Source organism: Mytilus galloprovincialis, chromosome 10 (assembly GCF_965363235.1).
Source record: "Mytilus galloprovincialis chromosome 10, xbMytGall1.hap1.1, whole genome shotgun sequence".
Lineage (NCBI taxonomy): Eukaryota > Metazoa > Mollusca > Bivalvia > Mytilida > Mytilidae > Mytilus > Mytilus galloprovincialis.
In genome coordinates, this window is record NC_134847.1 from 13,380,569 (window position 1) to 13,405,035 (window position 24,467).

The 24,467-nt window shown below is 32.7% G+C and overlaps 1 protein-coding gene across 1 annotated transcript; it reads right to left on the reverse strand.

The window, feature by feature from the left end:
- Positions 1-5,120: 5,120 nt before the first annotated feature.
- Positions 5,121-18,098, reverse strand: LOC143049880 (sulfotransferase 4A1-like). Its single transcript, XM_076223642.1, has 6 exons — positions 17,532-18,098; positions 16,532-16,737; positions 13,372-13,492; positions 12,768-12,862; positions 9,197-9,386; positions 5,121-5,443 (listed from the first exon to the last, which is right to left on the reverse strand). The coding sequence occupies exons 1-6, from the start codon at positions 18,031-18,033 to the stop codon at positions 5,274-5,276; spliced, it is 1,284 nt and encodes a 427-aa protein (XP_076079757.1). The 5' UTR covers positions 18,034-18,098; the 3' UTR covers positions 5,121-5,273.
- Between the last annotated feature and the right edge of the window lie 6,369 nt (positions 18,099-24,467).

Below are 24,467 nucleotides of genomic sequence, written 5' to 3' on the forward strand. Positions count from 1 at the left end.
TAAAGGCTCATGTATGGTTATCACTCTTTTTTACGATTGTATTGTTTGCAATGGGTTTCCCTCTGACCAACCTTCATTATGCTTGATTTGCCCTAGCAGATGTTATGGGGGATCATCTTGGAAGGTCTTTAACATCGTTTGTTGCCTGATTTTTATTCTCAAAACGACTTATAGTTGAATGGTAATGACCAACAATACGTGCAATTGTCACAGCGACATTTTTGGTGGCCAATGTGCCAACGGTTATCTGACTTGAGTTGAAACTTGGTAGTGAGATCTAGATATGTAGAATATATACGATAAATATACAGAAGTAATATGCAGTATACAACTGTTAGTATTAAAGACAAAGGAGAATTTTAGTTCAATGATTGCATACATTACATTTTGTAGATTAAGCAACCGCATGGATAGTTTTCACTTACATTCTCAATACATGTAATTATTTTAAAGTATATAGCATATAGTAGCGACTTATAACTTTGCACTGGATGCGTTCTTTTCTCGCAAGGGTTGAGAATTATTTTAGAACCAGAGTGGTAAGGTTAGACTAGTACTTCCGAAAATGTGAGTAGGGGTATCTAGTATAGCTGTTACTGGTGAGATTTACATTCACAAGTCAAGGTGACTAGCGTGGTTGTATATCTGTGTAGGACACATTGATGTGGGTTTTTTTTCTAGTGTATATGTTAATATGTCTAACATTTTGGTGAAGTTTTTACAGAGTTAGTTGGTTATACCCTCAATAGGACTTGGGGAAAAATAGTACCGGTACCTTGGTTAACTGTGTGAATTTTTTCAAACACTGTACAACAATTAAGCAGTATAAACATTATGTGTATGTTTGGTTTGAATTGACTTCAAAGTATAGTTTTCTCATGTTTACTTTCTACTTTCAGCAAGTGTACTTGCTATGCATTTACGCATGCACAGCCTACTTGTCATGGGGATCAAACGTCTCCTACATACCTACTGTTTAGGGTTTTCTATTGTCACAATGTGCCAAGAGTGTCTGTTTGTTTCCATTTTGAAACATCATGTGTCAAAACAAATAATACATTATCATTAATAATAAATTTTTTTCATTTGCGCCAACTATTTTCAACAGGTAAGAAGACAAATACCATTACTTAGGCTGAAACCGGTAAATGGTGTTCAATAAGTACATGCTTATGATAGATGTGAAATTTGTATACAAATGGAATGGGACGAAAGCACCGGATCTCGAATCCCTATATGAAATTTACTGATCACGTATTTATCGTATAAGGTCACTATCACACTATGTAACGAATTTATCGTACCGACTATCTTAACGTTACATTCAGACTGATCGTCTTAAATACCGTTAGTATCAACCTAATATGGAATAAACATGGTCACCTCGAGGTTGCTTTTAATGCAATCACATTCCTAGAAATGTATAGAAGGTAAAATAATTCCAATTGTGATTTTTTTTACATGAGTATAACCACGTTACAGATTACCACAAGTTGGCTAAACGGCTCCGTGTTAGAAATAGAAAATAATCTGGTGATATATGAAATAATATTAAAAACAGGGAATGTAAGAAAATCCCCTTCAACCAAGAGACTTTTCAAAGAATGCTTCGTAAGCTAGTTACGTCCCATCAAAACAAAATAGTCGAATAAATGCTTGTGAATGACATAGCCGAAGCGGAATTCTTATCCTGCTCGTGATCCCACTCAACCTTTTCGTGGTCAGTAGGGGTCAGATGACAGACGGAAGGAGTATTTGTGTTGTTTTATCAATAAATTCTACACAACTTATAAGTTTCATGACTTGTGTTGACCTGTTTATTTGCGCAAATGAAATGTCGCAAATGAAGTGCAGAATGGCGCAAATACAAAACACAAATAGCATTCCATTAACAAAATCTTATTAAAAAGGCAATATAGATTGTACGTAAAGGTTTAATTCCGAGTACATAGATTTTTACAGAGCTCAAAGTGAAAGATTGATATTTAAGAGACATAGGAAAGACTTCTGGAGACGCTTGAATATAATGGCGCAACCCAGGTCTTTTGTTGTCAATATTGAAAATTTTGCTATCTCTTAGACTTAGTATACATGGTATAGATGCCAGTTGTATAAATATTCGGTAACGAAATTTTGTTTTACCATGCATTTTTTTGTAAAAAGAAACATAGATAGATCAATTTGAAATAACAATTATAAAACATACTTGAGTCGTTATATATAAAACTGATTAAATTCTGGTTCATTATGTTTATTGAGAAAATAAAAAAAAAACATAAATTTTAGAATAAATGCAGCACATTTTTAATATAATAGTCCGGTCAATGATTCAGAGGTTTACTCATTCATTGACTGTTTTGACTAAAAAGACAAATTATATGGATATAAAGTTTTAAATTCAGTAAAAAGCAAAATAACAATAACAAGAATACCAATCCCCAAGGAAAAGTCTTACAGGAAAGTTCCTAAGCAAATAGCAAAATCTCATAAACGAATGGATAACTACTGTCATATTCCTGACTTGGTACAGACATTTTCTTATGTAGAAATGATGGGTTAAGGGAGCTACCATTTGATTTTTATGGGGGGGCTAGGATGAAAAATTTTGTCCTGCATTTTTTTTAGCTGTAATCTCTGTCCTGCCTTTTTATTTTTCACTCTGTTCGGTCCTGCCTTTTTTTTTTTTAGTATATCCTGACTTTTTTTACCTAAATTGTCGTCCTGACTTTTTTTTTTTGCAAGTGTCTCATCCTGCCTTTTTTTTTACTCAAAACTCCTGTCCTGCCTATTTTTTTCAAATTTCATCCTAGCCCCCCCCCCCCCCCCCCATAAAAATCAAATGGTAGCTCCCTAAACCTGGTTTAATCAGTAGCTAAATTTCTCACTTGTATAACAAACGTATTTAATTCCATTTTATTGACAACAATGTGTGAACAAAACAAGACATAAAATGGTTTGAATGTTTAGTATTTATATCAGGTAAGTACATTTGTATCTTATTCATATGTATAATAAACTAATCATTGATACCAAGATTGAAATTTTATATTTGCGCCAGACGCACGTTTCGTCTACAAAAAAACTCATCAGTGACGCTTGAATCCAAAATTGTTATAAAGGTCAAATAAAGTACAAAGTTAAAGAGTATTGAGGACCAAAAATTCATAAAAGTTTTGCCAAATAATGCTGATAAATAAGGTAGTCTATTCCTGAGGTAGAAAAGCCATAGTATTTCAAAAACTTAACATTTTGTTAACAGTTAATTTTCAATCATAATCATATCGGTGGTAATTCATGTCAACACAGAAGTGCTGACTACACATTTGGATTTGTTTAATTGGTGTATCAGCTTTATGATATCAAAAAGATGGCGAGTTTAGCACAAATCACTAGATACACATTTTATATGATTTGGTAAAAAGTAAGAGTTGGTTGGAAAAGTTACACATGTTACAAGTTGTTGTAAACTTGTATCAGGTTAGCAAATTGAGTAACTTATGTAGACGAAACGCGCGTCTAGCGTACTAAATTATAATACTTGTACCTTTGATAACTATTTACACCACTAGGTCGATCCCACTGCTGGTGGACGTTTCGTCTCCGAGGGTATCACCAGCCCTGTTGACATGGATATCAATAATGCGGTCATTTTTATAAATTTCCTTTTTGCAAAACTTTGAATTTTTCGAAAAACTAAGGATTTTCTTTTCCCAGGCATAAATTAGCTTACCCGTATTTGGCACAACTATTTGGAATTTTGGATCCTCAATGCTCTTCAATTTTGTACTTTGGCTTTATAAATAATTTGGTATGAGCGAAACTGATGAGTCTTTATGTAGACGAAACGCACGTCTGGCGTACTAAATTATAATCCTGTTACCTTTGATAACTATTGACACCACTGGGTCGATGCCAATTATGGTGGACGTTTCGTCCCCGAGGGTATCACCAGCCCTGTACTCAACTTCTGTGTTGACATGAATATCAATAATGTGGTCATTTTTATAAATTTCCTGTTTACAAAACTTTTTCGAAAAACTAAGGATTTTTTATCCCAGGCATAGATTACCGTAGCCGTATTTGGCACAACTTTTTGGAATTTCGGATCCTCTATGCCTTTCAACTTTGTACTTGCTTGGCTTTATAAATAACTTGATATGAGTGTCACTGATAAGTCTACCTTATGTAGACGAAATGCACGTCTGGCGAACTAAATTATAATCCTGGTACCTTTGATAACCAATTAAATCAGTGTAGAAAAATGTGTATCCATCTTCCACACATTTTTATATCAGATTTCAAATTACAAGGACGGCATGCAACAATCAGAAAAATTATTGAGATTACCACTATGTCTTTCTGCGATATTACAGTATTTATACAGACTACAGGACATTTATTTCTTAAACCATTTTTTGCCTAATCTATATACTATTCAATTTGAACAGAAAAATGAAAGTATTTACTTTGAATAATCAATCTCAAAATTCTTCAAGAAACAATTTAACGTTTCTTTTTGGTAGAATTCATTAGACCTCAATTAGATCTGTTTAATTTTGTAACAAGTCCAGAATGCAATCAGTTGCTATTTGAATTTTGCACTTTAAAAAGCTGTAGGTGTTTGTTCAGACCTGCTTAGCCATGGACATCACAGGTGTTTTGTGGACTATTGTTTATCATTTCTTTTTTTTGTCATGGTAATATATATATTTTTATAAAAGATATTATTGACAATGACAACTCTCCACCAGAGACCCAGTAACATTAAAGTTAACAATTACAGTATGGTCACTGTATGGCCTTCAACTATGAGCAAAACCCATACTGCATAGTCAGCTATAAAAGGCCCCGAAATGACAATGTAAACCCATTTAAAACAAGCAAACTGACTTATGTATGATTTAACATGGTATTAATGACCCAACAGCATCTTATTCTCCTTTTCAAGGCTTTCAGTCATTTAGATTGTTCTTAAAACTATTGTAGAATTGTTTTTCCCACCACAAAGCTGTAAACTTTTAAGTGTAATTTATGGTGGCAAAAAGGTAGCAGGCACAATAGAAAAATTCAGAAAAAGCAAGACTTATTATGGCAAATACAGAAAATAGTACACAAAAAAATTAAAACAAATAATTTATTCAATAAAAGTTGCTGGAAATGGCCCTTCCGTCTGACTTTTCTAAATTCCAATTCACCAAACGCCTGTTCAACTCTTCTTGGCCGGACCAGCATGTCTAAATGATTGACCACAATTATCTATGCTGACCCTGATGTCAAGTTGAATCTTTAGCAGTTTGTTTTTCACCTCCCTGGTCAGTTGTTTCTGCTCCATCTTTATCATACTTGAAGGTGAGTCCACTAGCATTGAGTTTATGAGCCACCATTCTGTTGATCTGATAGTTTGTTTCTTTATTGAAGTAAAGCCTCCATTCACCTATCTTTCCTGAAGTAAAGAAAAATGATTATAGTATTTCGAGTATCAAAAGGATTCAACCACATACCCTAATAATAAGCAATATTTACCACATCATCTTTTTGTATTCTTGGAGTTGCAATGACTACTACTAGTGGGACTCCAGTGTGAATGTTATTTTTTATTGTATAAAAGTGCATCTGGTGCAGTAAAAATAATACTGTTGATGTCACGACATCAGGAGTTAAAAAATCCACTAGCCCGACGCCCGGGACTACAGCCTTTAGGCCTCGGGCAACCAAAACTTGTAACCCAATATGCCCGACGGACTAGTAACAAAAAAATCTTGGCCCTTCCAAAATAGAAAGTGAAAAATCCCCTCATCACTATTATATCTTAGCCAATCAGATTCGACTACGTCATCTGGGATTCCCAGAATTTGAACTGATTTTGTATAAGGATCCCGTACTTTCAATATCGATTTTTCAGTACAGGGGGTATTGTACATTGTTTATGCACAGAAATATAATGTAACCTGATTGTACCTGCTTATGAATAATTTATTGCAATATAAATGTGAATCCCTTTGGACAGCAGAAACCTGACTTTTGTCAGATATAAATATGAAACATGTGCACATGTTATGGCAGCCATTTTGTTTTTGTTTACATACTGTGAAGAAGCCTCTAGAACCATGACCTAAACATTAACAGCCTTCAGAAATCTTAAATTTGATGCAATAATATTTCATCAATCATGATTATCTTCATTGATATTCAAATGAATTTGATTTTTAAAGAAATAAAATTTATAACAAAAACAATTTCAGTTTAGAGACTGTGCTCGGTTTGTAATCTATTTAGAGCCCACAATTATCGTACCTGTGATAAATGTAAATATGGATATTACTGTACTTCGTTTATAAAACAATTATAAAAGACACAAATCGTATGGATGGTGATATTTATTCACATAAATAATTGTGGTCATTTGATTTATTTTAATAAATAGGATTTTAAAACTGAAAACAAATATGAGCATTACATATAACCAGCTGATATTTCTTTTACACAAAAGTGATGATGTATCTGATAAAAATTACTCCAATCCTTTTATGCAAGGCATGACTTTATATAACCATGTTTAGAAGCGGTCAAGACTTATACCATCTCAGGATTTTGTCAACTCATTATTACAGTATATTTAATGAATATTCAATTATCGATTAATTGAATATATCTGCTAATGGGATATGTTTTGGAATTAAGTTTTGGGTATCCAATTTGAAAAAATCTACTGTACAACGGATAAAAATTGTTAAGTTTATAGAATTCATTGTATATTGCAGTAACCTCTGAATTTTTCAGGCATATTTCAGTCTAGTAGGTCAGTTTTGTTGGGCTATTATAGTTCTTTCAACAGGGCTAGTAAAATCCTGCTACCAATAAGTCCTGGGCTAGTGAGCTATAACAAAATTTCTTAATCCCTGGACATGAAACTCACTGATTATATATATGACCTTTTTCAGATTCAGACTGGTTGACAATAAGATATGCACCTGGTACCGTAAATTGGGGAATTTTGGCGTCGGGATAATTTGGCGTTTTTCTGTCGAAAGGCATGTGTTTTATTTTGGTGTGTGTAATTTTGGTGCTTTGTCAAATTGTTATGATTAATTTTGGAACAACAGTAGTGAGCAAGCTCATTCATATTTGCATTTATTCACCAGTTTATTGACAAAATATCATTGCATTTCTAAAACTAGAAACACGACAAAGTTAACTTGATAAAGGAATCGAATTGGATGCAATAGCAAATAATTCCCTATATCATGGTTCAAAGCTGTAAAAAAAATATCAGGCGGAAACCCGGTTGAAATAGAAAAAAAGAATCGAAGCTCTTTGTTAGAGAAGGCGATAAATGCTTACTGTAATGTTTACTATAGTAACAAAAAATTTAAAAGTAAATAGAAACAAATAAAATGACAATTTTCTTCTCAATTACGAAATGTTCTATTTTAAAAATACCGTTTGCATAAGGTTTCAATTTATCTATGACATAGTTAAGCAGAACAATTAGATATCAAGTCGACGACATGGGTATCTATCAAGTTGGATGTAGAAAATGCATAACCTTCGATTTTTTTGAAAAAATTACCACGGATGGAGAACATATCAATCTATTAGTTCAGTAATTTTCGTGTCTGCCCTTCCATTATGTGACTCAAGAAAAAATTCTAAAAAATGGATAACAATTGTATCGAAAAGAGAAAATCAAGTGCACCTTTTTATGTTAGGGCATGTTTGAGTTGAATATTTTGTCTTGAAAACGTACAAAGCAAGAAGATTTGATTCTATCATTTTTATATATCAAAGCTACAGGTTAACTTTATAACATAAAAAAATCACAGTACTAAAAGATGAAATATATGGGTCAAGTGAAATACCTATCTAATGAATCATAAAACAGAGTAGGTGTGTTCGAACAGCTCTTTTTTTACTAAAAGTACTTGACGACAGTCTTTCAAGTTGGATGATGAAAATGCATATCTTCGAAAAAAAATAATTTTTTGTGTGTGATAACTAAGGTTTATAGTCTTCAACCACTAAAAAAATCTAGTCTGCCCTTCCACGAAATATCTAATTAGAAGTTTTTTAAATGTTTATGAATTTTCAAAAATTCCACCTGACAACCGATAAGACAATAGTTTTAAGTTGAATCAATGCAGACAAGATCATTAACTCTGCTTATTAGCTAGTAGATACATTTGTCTTTTAAAATACAACTGACATATAAGGATCGTAATGGTGCCATGCGGATAAATTTATCGGTTTTCAAGAGCAAAATTGACAGCGCGTCATCCCTACAATGGCTTCCATTTCTACGATTGTGAAAATTAATTGGCGTAAGGGGGAGATAATTTTGACGAAGTAGAATCCTGACTGTATGAAATAAAATCTGAAACATTAAAATCACTTTTCTATTTATTTTTTACAAATATCATATGAAATTAATTTTAATCATCCCTATTGCAGTACATGTTTATCTATTGACGATGAAAGATTTAAATTTTAATCCTTATGCCTCTGACAGTACATGTTAATTAATTAAATATAAAGGATTACAAGAAGGTTTGATATTCTAATTGCCAATAAGGGTGTCTAATCAGCAATTGCCTGGCATATTTATGACATGTGTGAATAAAAACTCATGTTGTGATTCCTTAACCATTTCAGAAAATTGACAAATAAGTAAAAAATTATATAGTGTTGTTGTCAAATTATACCCGATATAGTCATTTATATCATTGATATTTATTTGCAGATATGGCTATGTATAACATGTATAAAATTGTAGGAAATATACAGAAGGTTGAATAACATAAAAAATATTTTCCCCAACAGTTAACATTACGATATTGTGGAACTGGTACGCGATTTTGGCGTTTCAATTTTTAGTGTTTGCTTCATTTCGTGTGTTTAATTTTGGCACTTTCATTGGAGGCACCAAATAAACCAAAATTATTAAACTACAACCAAAATAACCCAATTCACTGTATGAAGGCAAGCAAATGTATCATAACCTAGAGTAAATAGCCCTTCATCTACAAAAAACTCATCAGTGATGCTCAGATCAAAATAGTTGGTAAACCAAAACCTGAACAAAGTTGAACAGCATTGAGAACCCAAAATTCCAAATTGTTGTGACAAATATGGCTAAGGTAATCTATGCCTGGCACAAGGAAATCCTTAGTATTTAGAATTATTAGAAAATATTCCTTACCTTTTCTGATATGTGAATTATCCTTATCCTTGTTATCCCAGACTCCTAGATGTCTCATCCATTCATAGTTAACTTGTGCGTTATTCTTCATGTTATCAAAGCTACAATGATGTTCTATATACTTGACATCTTTGTCTGACAGGTTCTTGCCCAAAAAATCAGCAATCTTTCTAATGTTGCCTTCCATATCCTAAAAATATAAAACAAATGTAAATTATAAAATGGGGCTTAAATTAAAATATTGTTTGTTTGCAGTTTACCGACCAACCCTTGAAAATCCCACCGACTGTGAAAATTTTATTGCTTTAAATTTGAAGAAATTTTTTTTAATACTTCTATTGACGCGATCCGGAACTTTGGGTCCTTTCCGGAAATGATTTAAAGTCTGGGTCAATTACGCATTTCAAGTTCGGTTTGTCTTAGCTTCCCGTCAAGCGTTCATGTGACCATTTAATGATAAAGCACATGGAAATTGTTTACAGGTATCCATGAAGTCACGGAGGAGTACTTTACGCTGTCGTCTCGTGTCAATTTTAAGACAAATAACAAACAAAAAAGTTTATTAGTAAACTGTTTATACAGATTCAGGCACATGTAATGATGTGTGATGATATCATTGACGATGATGCAGCGGATATTCATAACTGACACGATAACCATTCTGTCTCAAACAAATTGGGTACAGAATCTGTGGAGCCTGACTTTATGGAACCAATTTCAGTGGTTAAATAATTCGACAGCAGCTTGAAGTATGGCATATTTTCTACAAATCGTTGTGAAGACGACAAAGATGAAACCACTCCTCCGTGACTTACATCTTCATGGATATCTGTAAACACGCCTGTATGGAGGAAGGGCTCATTTGAAATGTTAATGGATATAGATCATGCCAAATCAATAAGAAGCAACCCTAACTACACAAAGATGTAGAGAAAATGAATGGTTAGCTTGAAAAATAAATATACTCTCTCTATATTAAATCCATCTTCGATTGCAATGAGTATGCTCCTTTAGGATAAGGGGGGCTGCCCACTCATTGCAATTATTTTCTTTCTTACAATATTAAATATACCCAAACTGTGTGGCCTGTGTGAATTCAATTAAAACATGTCCTTAGGAGCTATGCTACCAATTTTTTTTATGCATTAAAAACATTTCAGTACAGACCATTTACTTTTAATGGGGTGCTATGGATTTCACCCCAAACTTTAGATTTCTTTGGTTTTCATTAAAGCCTGGCAAAAATATAACCTTATCACATATAATTAAATATTGTTAGAAATATGAAAACAGTCGAATGTCTTAATACTTTTTTTTCAAGTTGCCTTTTTTTCAATTGAGGAAGATTCAATGGTTATTTTTTTTTATTAAAAATACACTCTTTAATACATTGTCTTATAAATCTTTAATATCTACATTTTTCATATGAAAATACTCTACTCATGAAAACATTCTAGTCAAGAAGCATACATGTCTGAATATATTTCTTTAAAACAGTTCTAGTCATAATGACATTCCTTGTTTATAAGTGTTCCAGTATTTAATAATTATACCATATTTTATGTCATAAATTGAATAATGGCACTATGTTAAAGTTTCAGTTTTGGTTAAAAGGTTTTTTATCTGAAAATGCCTGTTCATTTGATGTTGGTTTTCAGCATGTCCAGTGTTTTTGTTTTAAAATGTTTTTTTTTCTTCACAATAAACTTGGTTTAGTGTAACTGCTTGTTTAAACTGTATTTTGGCTGATAAAATAAAATATTTTTCCTACCTAGCGACCCTTCAGTCTGAAGGTACAGTCGGAAAACTGCAAACAAACATATTTTTAAGGTTGGCCTCCAGGACTCTTAATTTTTCTGTGTTTATTTGTCAAATTATCATCTTGTAAACAATGCCTTCTATATCTGATAATGAAACAAGAATGTGTCCCCAGTACACGGATGCTGCATTCACACTGTCATTTTTTATGTTCAGTGGACCGTGAAAATGGGGGAAAATCTCTAATTTGACATTAAAATTAGAAAGATCATATCATAGGGATCATTTGTACTAAGTTTAGAAGTTGATTGGACTTCAACTCCATCAAAAACAACCTTGACCAAAAACTTTAACCTGAAGCGGGACAGACGGACGGATGAACGAACAGAAAGACGCACAGACCAGAAAACATAATGCCCATAAATGGCAGGGTTGGCAAAAACCTGGGTTTTATGAGTATTGCCCAGCCCAGTGGGAAATACTGGGAAAACCTGGGTTTTACTGGGTTTTAGTGGGTAATACTGGGTAATATAAAATATTTAATAAGATATTTATACCCTATTTTGTTTGTTTAGCATTTGTCTAGATTGGCAAACTGTAAATAGAAAGCAAATAAAATCATTTTTTTTTCAAATGAATATAGCTCCTATTAAGAATTAACAATTACATGTATTAAAGAAACATCACATTTAAATAATGTATATGTACTGTCACTAATTAATAAGTAATTATTCAGATTAGAACACAGATTTGTTTATGTAACAATAATCAGTCCTTTCAATTTTATAAGTGTTAATGGCATGACCCTGTAGGGTGTTTATTAAGCAATATGAATGTATAACAATTAAAATTAACAATTCACTTAAACACTGCAATAAAATGCATTTTTCAAAGTTTGGATTATTGAAACAATACTTGGTAATTAAAAGGTATCTTTAAATGTGCAAATTTTGTATTCTGCATACATATAAAATTAATAGAGAAGAGAAATAAATTGAATTTTCTAGAAATGACTGTCAATGGTTATCTGTATAAAAAGTATATATTTAGCTGTTATACTATGAAACTATAACAAGTCTTTCAAATACTATTTTGTGTTAAAATAAGCTTAAAAAATCATATTGCCGAGTAATGCCCACTATTACCCATTTCTGGGAGTATTGCCCAGCCCGGGAAAACCCGGGTTTTCTCGCCCAGGAATTCCCGGGTGAGTAAAACTTTGCCAACCCTGATAAATGGAGCATAAAAAAATAAAAACAGACATTTCATATTGATGCACAACATACATTCTATATTTGCTTGTGTTATGCTTGAAATCCAAGGGTGGTGCTAAAATTGAAATGTTGAAGGAGCACCACAATTAAGTGTAATATACTACATTGTACTATAAAAAATTTACTGATTAGGTAAAATTATAAATACTTTTTTTCGTAAAAACTCAAAATTTGAAATTTATGATGAAAAAATCAAGACTAAGAGTGCTGCTCTAAATCCAATGGTAGTGCTTAAAATGCAATGGTTAAGGAGCACCACAATTAAGTGGTGATTGCTGGTAATGATGCATATAGGAATGAGTCTTGCACAGAAGCTCTGTATCTTCATAAATGCATTTCTACATCTCACATGATAACTATTATAAAATAAAATCATTCCTGTCCTGAGAATACAAGAAAACATATTGTGTCTGTAAAAATTCAGACGACCAGGCTTTTATAGGTAATAAAAATCATGAAAAGTAATCTCTAGATCATAAACAGAACATTTGCTAATCTCTGGATCATAAACAGAACAATCGCACCAACTTTCACCTTACCTCACACATGTCTTCATAAGTTATAAACAAAACATTTGGATCGTCTTTGATATTCCAAAAATCCAGTACATGCTGCCACCATGGAGCATATCCCACTGAAATGAAGAAAAGTACAATTCAAAATATGCAAGAGTTATGTCCCTTTGGAAACTGTGTGAGTATGTTAAACCTAAAATGATTCAATTTTATTTGAAAAAATCAAAATATTATAGAACAACTTATTAGTGTTGATCTTTGTTAAAGTAATGAACATGGATATGATGATACAATGTTGTGTATACCTATATAGCTAAAGCCAAGACACTTGGACTTGTTTATAATGGATATTGTGTTGTACTTTTTTCATTTACTATGAACAAATTTTACAATAGATATACCAGAAATTTACATATTCATGTACTAAGTTGATATATGAATCCAAGGTACTTGTCAAAAGTGTTCAAAATATTTCTTGTTTACTATCTTGCTATGGGCAGATACATGTAAATAAGAAATAAAAGATATCATAGATAGAATACTGTATTTATTGTCTCTGTGCCTTTTTCTAATATGCATAATAAATGCATTGCTATCACCATACATGCTACACTTGTATACATCATACCTTTATGGTTGACAAATAACTTGAGGAAGAAATCAAACTCTCCTGAGAACGTCTTCAGCAGCTTACAGAAGTGATAGTAAGATACAGCGGTATCTTTTGGATTTCTGGCTACGTATATCACCTACAATTTATATAACATTCATGTTTCATTGCATATATACATATTTGTATATATTCCATGTTGGTATTATCATTATCATGATTATATTATCTTATAAGAATTGAATTCTTAATAAAAGACCATATTCACCACGCTAAATCTCATATAATTTTACTTGTACAGTCATAACAATTGTGGTTAAATATTTGATACACAATTGATTTTGAAAAATAATTTTATCAAATACATTGGTTTCTCCCTTAATATCTATGATATAATAAAAACTGTACATGTCCTCTGAAATGTATTGTAATCTTGGTAATAGTTTCTCTTTGTTAGTTAGATGCAGGTATCCATAACTTCCATAAATCCTCAATTATATATGTATGTTCAGTATTTAATAGAGGATTTATAGTTCATATTTTTTTAAACCAATTTACTTGGTTATATTATTGCCTGCCTCAGTGAATTCAATATCAGTTTTTTTTTATAAGTGTATAAAACCAAATATTACGTATGGTGTACATGGTGTAGCATTCTCTATTTTCATTTGATATTATGATCACATGTTTGAAAGGTTATTTCATGTATCTGAAGCCCCATTTCTATTTTTTATATGTATTGCACAATATTTCTATATACAGATATATATATGTCTATTGGTGGTCAATATAAAAATCTTTGATGCACAGGCCATTCATAAAGAGGCGGTACCCGGTACTTTTACCCTCCTATGCTATTGACAAGTACCGCCTAAATGTAGAAATTTTTATATAAGATATTCATGGAATAAATTGAAAAGTACCACCTAGAAATGGGAAAGTACCAGTCAACATGAAAGATAATGAAACCCCTGGATGCATTTCCCATTTCCATTCTAAATGTTATCATGGTTATGGTTTGAAGTTTCTTGTTTTCATTCTCTTATTTTGTCACATGTTTCCTAGATTTGTAATACATGTAATATGTATTTTATATTTTTTACTATTTTGACATATTTGTATTGACCATGTGCATGATGTGTTGACTCTACATTGCTCTATGTAACTATTTCTTTTTAAAAATGATAATAACTCCATGTTATCAATAAAAGAGCAGATTGCTCTGAGGGATACGATTGCCATTGTTTTCATTGACACATGTAGCTGGATAATATTATTTTCAAAACTAATTCAACTGCACATGTAAAATGTAAAATATACGTAATCTGAATAGTTACAAAATAGCCAATCTCGGATAAAAGTATATGAACAATATACTAATAGGCCTATTGTGTTTTAGTTTTGTACTATCAATTCTAAGTTTACTTTCCTCAGCAGTCACTGAGACTCAGAGTGAGAGAAGGTATTTCACTTCGTATCTTACATGTATCACCTATTTTTCTACGTTAATTCTAGGAGGAACTCCATTCCTTACTCTTTAAATATTTAATTTCCTTTGGGTCTGTGATTATGACTTCTTTCCGTATACATTTCTCGGTTTAAATTGCGATCGTTTTTAATATAATACGACGTTTATCGACAGAACGAGTTAAGTTTTCTCAACGTGTTGTTTTGATTCAGAATTCACGGAAGTTACTTCCGGAAGGGAGACAACTCGAAACGATAATATGGAAGACTCCATTTCGCCTGAAGGGGTGTTGTAGTTACTCTTACGATGTGGACTACATTTATTTTAAATTTAATGATGCATATGATTAAAAATTATGCAACAACAATAACCCTCAATAGCATACATACATAGAAAGGATCCCATGAGTTATAAATTAATCAATTGAGTGGGGAATCCAGAGCAACCATTCAATCTTATACCCCTTGAAGTCAAGAAAACTATACGCATGCGCATAATTACCTAAACAAACCCTGAAGCAAGAACGCACATTAATTAAACGACCTAGATGGTTCTCTATTTCTTTATGGAAGTACATTATCAAATATCAGTTTCATAACAGTGACATATAAGAAAAACTCCACTTCAGTTCTTATATGACAGAAATAGATTTATCGAAATTCAGAGAACTCTCGTATTTTTATCACAACTGGGGAATTCCCTCTGACGTGTTTCTAAATTTATAAAAACATTAAATATAAATACTGCTTAGTTCTGTTGTTAAAAACACGCATATAAGTCAAGGGAAATATCAAACATGAAGATTATGAAAAGAACATTATAGGAAAGTTGTTTAAGTACAATCCATTTGTTTGTTTTTACCTTTTAAACCAAGACAACCCTAAGAATCTGAGATGTTCCTTAATGTGTAGAATAAAACGGTTGACGTGAGGGCATTGCCCCTGAGCCAATCGTATAAGTCTACAGATTACTTGAAAACAATCGTATCCCAAAAATAGTAACATCCAGTCAATATAATTTCTTAACTTACACTATTTACATGTTATATAATTAAAGGAGTTTCACTCAGTCAATACATGGTCCATATATAACATATTGACCTTGTCAAGTCCATAAGTAATAATTATATTGACAAATGATTGATATGACCATGATCATGATGATGACATAAATAACATTTTTAGTTTAAATTTTGGGTGTATGATACCATCAACAATGAATTTTAAAAAGAATGCTTAACCATAAAACATAATCACAAAACATAGGCTGATCCTTTCGTGGGAAAAATTTGGTTGATTATATAGGGAATCATTGAAGCATGACTGTAGCCCCCCCCCCCCCCCCTTTTATGAAAAGTTCTGGATCCGCCACTGTAAAACAAGGCTACAATTGAAAGCAATATTTATATATTAATTCTAATAAGACATGTAAGAACTGGAACAGAATAAAAACATTTGAACTGATGAATTGCCATGACCATATCATGCATATGATGACTATATATAGCTATTCAGTCTATTGAATGGCTTTTCTTGAAAATCTTATATCATGTATATTATTGATCTCAAAATTTTTTTGTTGAGATGCTGTCTTACTGTGGTATACCCCACATTTATTTTCATTTGCAGTGATTAAAATTTAAACCCTCTTTATTATGTTTAGAGAGTCTTAAGCTACCTCAGAAATATGTTTAAAAGTACTTTTATTTACCTTAGCTTTGTTGATATCTTTAGGTAACAGTTTCAATGGTAAATGTGTCTTGATCAATCTTGGTGATGGTAAATTAGATATAGCATCAAGTCCTGGTGTGAGGTATTCCAAATATGGAAATCTGTCATCAATAGAAACCGTTTTGGCTTTTTCTATATCCATGTTTGAATTTATCAAATATACTATTTCTTGTGTCCATGTCGTTCCTAAGAGAAAGAAAAATATTTTGTAATGGTCACTTCAGTTTGTAAAATTTTAAATTTTAAATTAAAGGATGAATACAATAATCATGATCATAATCATGATAATAGTTGACTGAAATCGCTTTGTGTGTACATGTACATCATGTTTAACATATGTGTACTACATTTTTACCTTTCGGTACTTATCATGCTCATTGCTTTTCAACTTCTGATTTCTTTTAACTCAAATTTCAAAAATTGAACACTTCCACAGAAATTTTCTAGATGTACATGATGTAGACTTAGAAACACACGACACATTTGTCATTTTGTCAATATGGAATTTATACATTTGTCATGTTTGTCATGTTTGTAGTTATTTAACTTACATGCATATTTTGTTTTAACACATACCCGGTAATCATTATAATGTGCATGCATACAAATGTACATATATATAATTATAATACATGTAGCATTGAATAGTAAAACTAACAAAGCAAATGTACATGTATGTTTTGACGAACATGTTGAAATTCAAATATAATATGTTAGATGCAGAACGGCAGCTCTTAGATCCTTGAATATTTTTTTTTACTTTTTGCAAACCATAAGGACCGAAGAGCTACGGTTTTGCAGCTAGAATGTAATGATGCAACACATTTGTTTTCTTGTGTTTCAAGAACATGAAGAATGATTGAGTCATGAAGATTATGTTTTGTAGACAAAATTGACAAGTTCAGTTAAAATAGATATTCTGCAGAGGGTCATGAAAAGACTGGGTTAAAGTCAACAGAAAACCACACTGAATTTAGTACCTGATCTTGGAAATGAGACAACCCATACATCATCAGGTCGGACTTCGAAATTCTCAAATTTATGTACACTATTTTCAGTAAACTGTGGCAGAACAACTCCTTTGTATCGGAAAAAATGTTTCATTTTCCTAGTATTTTCATCTGTCACATTTTCAATTCCTTTAAGTCTTCTCTTCACCTTTGAATATCCAACGGTGGACAGCATACATGCGCCAACAATAAATGTGCTTATAACTAGATACCACAGATATTTCTTTGAACCCTGGTCAAGCTTGTTTTGACCAGCTTTTTTATTCAAGCACCTTGAAGGCTGGAACGGAATGAGATAACATTTTACATTCTGTTTATGTCCATTTGACCTTGCACACAGATTCACACAAAGTATATTCGATCTCAGATGAATAGAGCTACGGCAAGAATTTATAAGTCTAATACTAGATAAATGAAGCGGGGACTGTGATTTGGCAACAGTTAATAAGTTCTTCAACGCAATTTTAAACATGTTTTACGTAAGAAACATTCCCGGCTAAAAAGCATGTCACAAGGGTAAATCTGTACTAGGGAAAGAAACGTAAATTAGTTTGTTGGTTTATGAACGGTTTTAAATGTATTTACCGCCGCTAAGGGAGTACCATCAGGTAAGATACATAATGTATATTTATATATAACACCATGTGGTTGTTTATTCCTTGATTTTGTCGATGAAAAATGAGAAATGCATTGTTCCACTTTTGTAGTAAGTTAAACAAAAAAAGATATAGTCTAGGTCTATAACAAATGAACTTTTTTCAAGTTTAGAGTTAAATAGAATTGCGAACGGAAATGGGGAATGTGTCAAAGAGACAACAACCCGAAGCAGACAACAGTTGAATGCCACCAATGGGTCTTCAATGCAGTGAGAAACTCCCGCACCCGGAGGCGTGCTTCACCTGGCACCTAAACAAAATGTATATAGTTCAGTGATAATGGACGTCATACTAAACTCCGAAATTTACACAAGAAACTAAAATTAAAAATCATACAAGAGTAACAAAGGCCAAAGGTTCCTGAGATGGGTCATGCTCAAAAATGCGGCAGGGTTAACATTTTTTTTTTATATCTCAACAACAACCCCCCACCCCCTTTTCTGTAGGCAGTTCAATTCTTATTACTTTGCTACATGTAGTATCGAGTAGGTTTTGTGTAAATGAAAACTGTCTCTAGCCAAACAAAAACCCGACTTCTTTGAAATATTTCTTTTATTCTCTGATATAAAAAAAAAAGTTATATGATGCCGAATTTTTTCGATCTTTTACAATCTATGTTTTTTATTTTTTATTTTTGTCTGCCAAAAAATCAAATAACTAATAATTGTACTTGAGATCATCAGATGTCAAATGGTCAAGTCATTTTTAAACACTAAAAAACACAAAAACGGTCATTAATCACATGCAATATTATTTTAACAGGATATGATAAAAAACAAAAAAAAAAACATAAAAAAAACCATGAAGTTATAAGTTACTACAACCGGAGACAACATCTGTTTTAAAACTACGTAAGGTCATGCATACATTTCCTGTTCAACTCAAGTTCAACAGTTGAAAAATTCAATTGACATGCATGTAAAAGAGTTTATACGTTAGGTCTACATATAAAAATAGAAGATGTGGAATGATTGCCAATGAGAAACTCTCCACAAGCGACAAAAAGACACAGAAAAAACAACTATTATAGTACACCGTACGACCTTCAACATAAGCAAAGCCCATACCACATTGTCAGCTATGAAAGGCCCCGAAATGACAAATGTAAAACAATTTAAACGAGAAAACTAACGGCCTAATTTATGTACATGTTTATCAAGGCTTAAATCTATTTATAATCATTGAAAAATGATAATGTATTTGCATATAACATAGAACGCTATCGAAGGGTCTGGATGCAGGTTACAGATTGAAGAATAATGGCCAACATGAATAAGATCAATAAGGATTAAGAAAACAACGGAAATGCTGGTTAAAGATTTGATTTGATTTTTGGTGTTTTAGGGTATTTCCTGGCGGCCAGTCTTTATTGGTGGAGGAAGCCGGAGTACTAGGAGAAAACCAACGACCTTCGATAGGAAAACAATCCAAGTCAATTAAGATTGGAGTCGAGTGCACCCGTACGAGCGGGGTACGAACTCACAACCTCGCTGTTGACAGGCTAGAGTTTACAGTAGTAACTACTCAGACCACTCGGCCACCGAGGCTCGTCTGCTGGTTAAAGAAAAGAATAATATAAATAGTAAAAAAAATTTATCTAATTACATAACATTTTAAAAGTAAAATCATGTGCATGAAAACTTTACAGAAAAAGCACTATTTTTAAAGATAAGGAAAAATACACTTTGAAAAAAAATCAGAAATTAAGGAACTTCCATCCAGACGCTCATGATATTAGAAAAATACATAATAAAGACCGAATACAGAATTTTAGTTTAATAAACTTCTGATATCCAGCTCCAGTGTTTTCAAAATCTACAATTTTGATCCTTTCCAACAACAACTTTTGGTCATACAATATATCATATATACGTAATTTTTGTTATAAAAAAATACTTAGGCAACGTAATTCTGATATTTATATCTTTATTTCGTAAACATGTGCATGCCTTATCTGACCACTTTGTGAATATCCAATATAAGTTAACAAAAAAGTATGAGTGCAAACAGTGAATTAATAGAAATAGCGAATAATGATATATTGGAAATTCATGTTTTTAAAATGGCCATCATTCAAGATGGCTTCCAAACAATCAATATATGAAGTCCTCAGATGACAGTCCTTGTCATCTGTAATGCATGTACCATATAACTATATAATATCTTCCTGCAGCAAGCATTTAACTAAGTTATTCAAAGTGAACACGGTTACCAAGGAAATGCAAATGTGTAAAGGCAGTATTAAGTTGTACTACTATGTGTACATGTGGAGGACATTGTGATAGAATATGATAGACAGATTGTGGTTTGACAAAACATGTAGATTTCATTTATTGTGAGATATTTTTAGCGTCAATTGAGATCATTTGAGCAGTTGCTGTTCTTATAACAATACTTCCAGATATGAAACTCATTATGTCTGCAGTCAAGGTTTTTGAAAGTTGTTTCATATAAACACTAGGCATTGTACTTTTCAAACAAATTTTGCAGACAAAGAAAGTTAATAATTATCATAATTATTCACACATATGTTACAGAACATTTAAAAATTCTATTGATTACAAGTAAATATTTCTAGTAGTACAACGTGACAAAATTCAAAAAATTCAATTGACATTTAAAAGTACTTTATAGGTACAATGTACCACCTTCCCCATTATCAACAAAACAAATTATCCTATAATCAGCCAACTTTTATAAATGACAGGTATAAAAATCTTTTCTCGGTTTAGGTGTACTTGCAAAAAAAATTACTCCTGTTATTCTAAGTTAAACAAGCGGTAGTATGAATATTGCTTTTAGCGTAATAGATTATTTTAATATCCTTTTCGTGGTCCGCGTTTGATACGGTGCTTTTTGTCCGCAATTCGCTTTTCGTCCGTTTTTGCTTTTTGTCCGATAATTTTGCTTTTTGCCCGACACTTTTGCTTTTTGTCCGTTGCTTTTTGTCCGTTTTGCTTTTTGTCCGATTATTTTGCTTTTTGTCCGACACTTTTGCTTTTTGTCCGTTGCTTTTTGTCCGTTTTGCTTTTTGTCCGATTATTTTGCTTTTTGTCCGACACTTTTGCTTTTTTGGCCAGTGAATCTAATGGCGAATGGTCACTATGTCTAATGGCAAATGGTCACTATGTCCAATGTTAAATGGCCCGTTAATCTGATGGCAAATGGTCACCATGTCTAATGACGAATTGCCAGTGAATCTAATGGCAAATGGTCACTATGTCTAATGGCAAATGGCCAGTGAATCTAATTGCAAATGGTCACCATGGCAAATGGTCAGTGAATCTAATGGCAAATAGTCACCATGTCTAATGGCAATTGGTCAGTAAATCTAATGGCAAATGATCACTATGTCGGATGGCAAATTGTCAGTGAATCTAATGGCAAATGGCCACTATGTCTAATGGCAAATGGTCAGTGGACCTAATGGCAAATGGTCACTATGTCTTATGGCAATTGGTCACCAAGTCTTGTGGCAAATGGTCAGTGAACCTAATGGCAAATGGTCAGTGGATCTAATGGCGAATGGTCACTATGTCTAATGGCAAATGGTCACTATGTCCAATGGCAAATGGCCCGTGAATCTGATGGCAAATGGTCACCATGTCTAATGGCGAATTGCCAGTGAATCTAATGGCAAATGGTTACCATGTCTACTTAGATTCACTGGTCATTTGCAATTAGACTTTGTGACCATTTGCCATTAGATCCACTGACCATTTGCCATTAGACAAAGTGAACACTTGCCACAAGACTTCGTGACCAATTGCCATTAGACTTCGTCAAGTCTGTAGGGCGGAAAAAAATAGAAGTTATTGTTATTTGTTTTCTTCACTGAAATGCAATACTTTTAATACTAATCCGTAAATGGGATAAAATGTTCAGTATATTTTTTGTTAATAGAGTATGCATGTACCATCAAAGAAAGATGAATGTAGTCTGTACTCGGAGTAGTTTTTTGTACACTAAACACAGCAATTTTTGTCCATTTGTTATAATGAACCTTAAACTCGCAAAAATCATTTAATAAATATAAAAACGAAAGCAATGCGTAATCTCGTAATTCTCTTAACTGCTACTTAACATCCTTGTTAAAATCCGGTTGTGGAAAATTAAAGGAAGTGGTTTTAATACTCTACCCTCCTACGTATGATCTTGTAAACGTGCCATACACGTTGACCTATCCACGTTTACATCTCTCAGTATATAACATGTATTATGCAATGTAAATTAGTATCAATCATTCATTGAAGATGGAAAATTATAACCAACATATGATTGACCAACTGGTAAAAGTTATTCCACAAGATGTATTACAGAAGTTACAACAGATGTCAGCACAGGACTTTACATTGCAGGCTTACATTCAGTTAAACAACAAAATCCAACCGAAAAACAACTTGATCAAAAACCTACATGAAAAGACGACAGAGTTACAGAAGATTTATGAGTTTGACTGTCTCTTTGGTATCTTTCGTCCCTCTTTTAAAGATGATGTATCAAATTTTGAGTGCCGAACATGAGCCATGAGGTATGCAAGAAAAGATCATTTCATTCGACACCAACAGAATCATACAAATATAAACTAGACTAGGAATGTGAACATAGTGGTTTAACAACGAAAAGGAAATGTGTTTTATCTAAACATATGTATATGCAGGGAAGACATGATGTAAAGAAAAGAGCCCAGAAGGAAGACGATTTACAACAACCCCCCAGTAAACGTCAGAGGACAGATGGTATTGACCAACCTTCCGAGGAACGATTACGAGAGAAAAGATACAAAACAACAGCAGTTCTGAACGATGGTGTGGATAACATCGGTTTACAACCCAGCAACAATGAAGAGAGATATGACTTGATGCTATTTTTCATAGAAAATCAAGTGGATTTTGTGCAAATATAGAGGACAAGCTACTAAAAAACAATATTAAGTTTTATTTGAGTGTACACGTTTAAATTATTAATATAGAGGATCCGGACAAGCTACTAAAAAGCAATATAAAGTTTTATTTGAGTGTACAAGTTTAAATTATTAATAATTCACCAGATGGAAAATACGACGATACTGGTCCACATTTCAATAGTAAAGTGAGTACCTTTTTACAATCTGTTGCTAGTGAAATACCTCACGAGTTGAATAAAGGATTAAAAAAAAAAGTATTCATTTCTTTCGAATGGGTTCGCAGAAGCTTTCAGACATACCTTCAGACAAGATAAAATCAACAAACATTTTGGTCATTGCATTTCCCCTGTCAATTGCCTTCAAACGGAATTCCTAGACAAATTTTGGTGCTATAAGGCCACTTGCTATATTGACCAACCCACGAGGATGTTGTTAAATATATAATGGGTTCACTATTGACTCCTGCAAATGACTGATTAAGTTGTTGACATGATGTTCATCCCGATTGATAGTTGCAGGTCTACTTTCATCATGTGTGTTTTTATCAACAGTAACCAAGCTTCATCTCTTTTGCATTGCTGCACTGAACTGGCCTACTGTGTGTCTGATTTTTGGCGTTAATTAGACAACTGACCAGAGCAGACGCGTCCTCTGTCACTGGAAGGGAACGTACTTGGCTACGTATGATCTTCATATTATTCAATATGCTTCATTGCAATTGGTAGGAGACAAAGACTGAACCTGAAACACCGCCATAGCCATTACATGGAACGTATCTTTACCATCTGGAGACAGTTTCACAAAAAATACTTAAGACTAAGATTGATCGTAAGTCATGAACAATTCAGTATACTTACAATCAATCTTAATCGTAAGTTTTTTTGTGAAATCGACTCCTGTTGTTTCCGTATGAATTTAAACATTGCCTGCTCTGCCTTGAATGAGGCTAACTTCCCCAGGACACGAGATAATACATTGAGGAACATATGTTCCATCTTGTCAATATCATGAGCTGCTACGCTAGTAAGAAATCATCTCAGCTCGTTGTTAGTAACATAGAGTTCATGACAATCAACCGAATCATGTAAAGCTAACAAATTGTTATTGTTGGCATTTGTTTATGTATAGACCAATGCATGTAGGTTCTAAATACTAAGTATTAAAGACTTGGACTCTTTGAAAGGCCACTAGTCTTATTACCACATGTTAAGATAGTCGGAAAAATAAATTCGTTACATAGTGTGCTACTGACCTAATACAATCTACATGGGGTCATTCAATTCCATATGGGGATTCTAGCTTCGTTATCACTCCATATTGAATTAACTGACCCCATATATATCG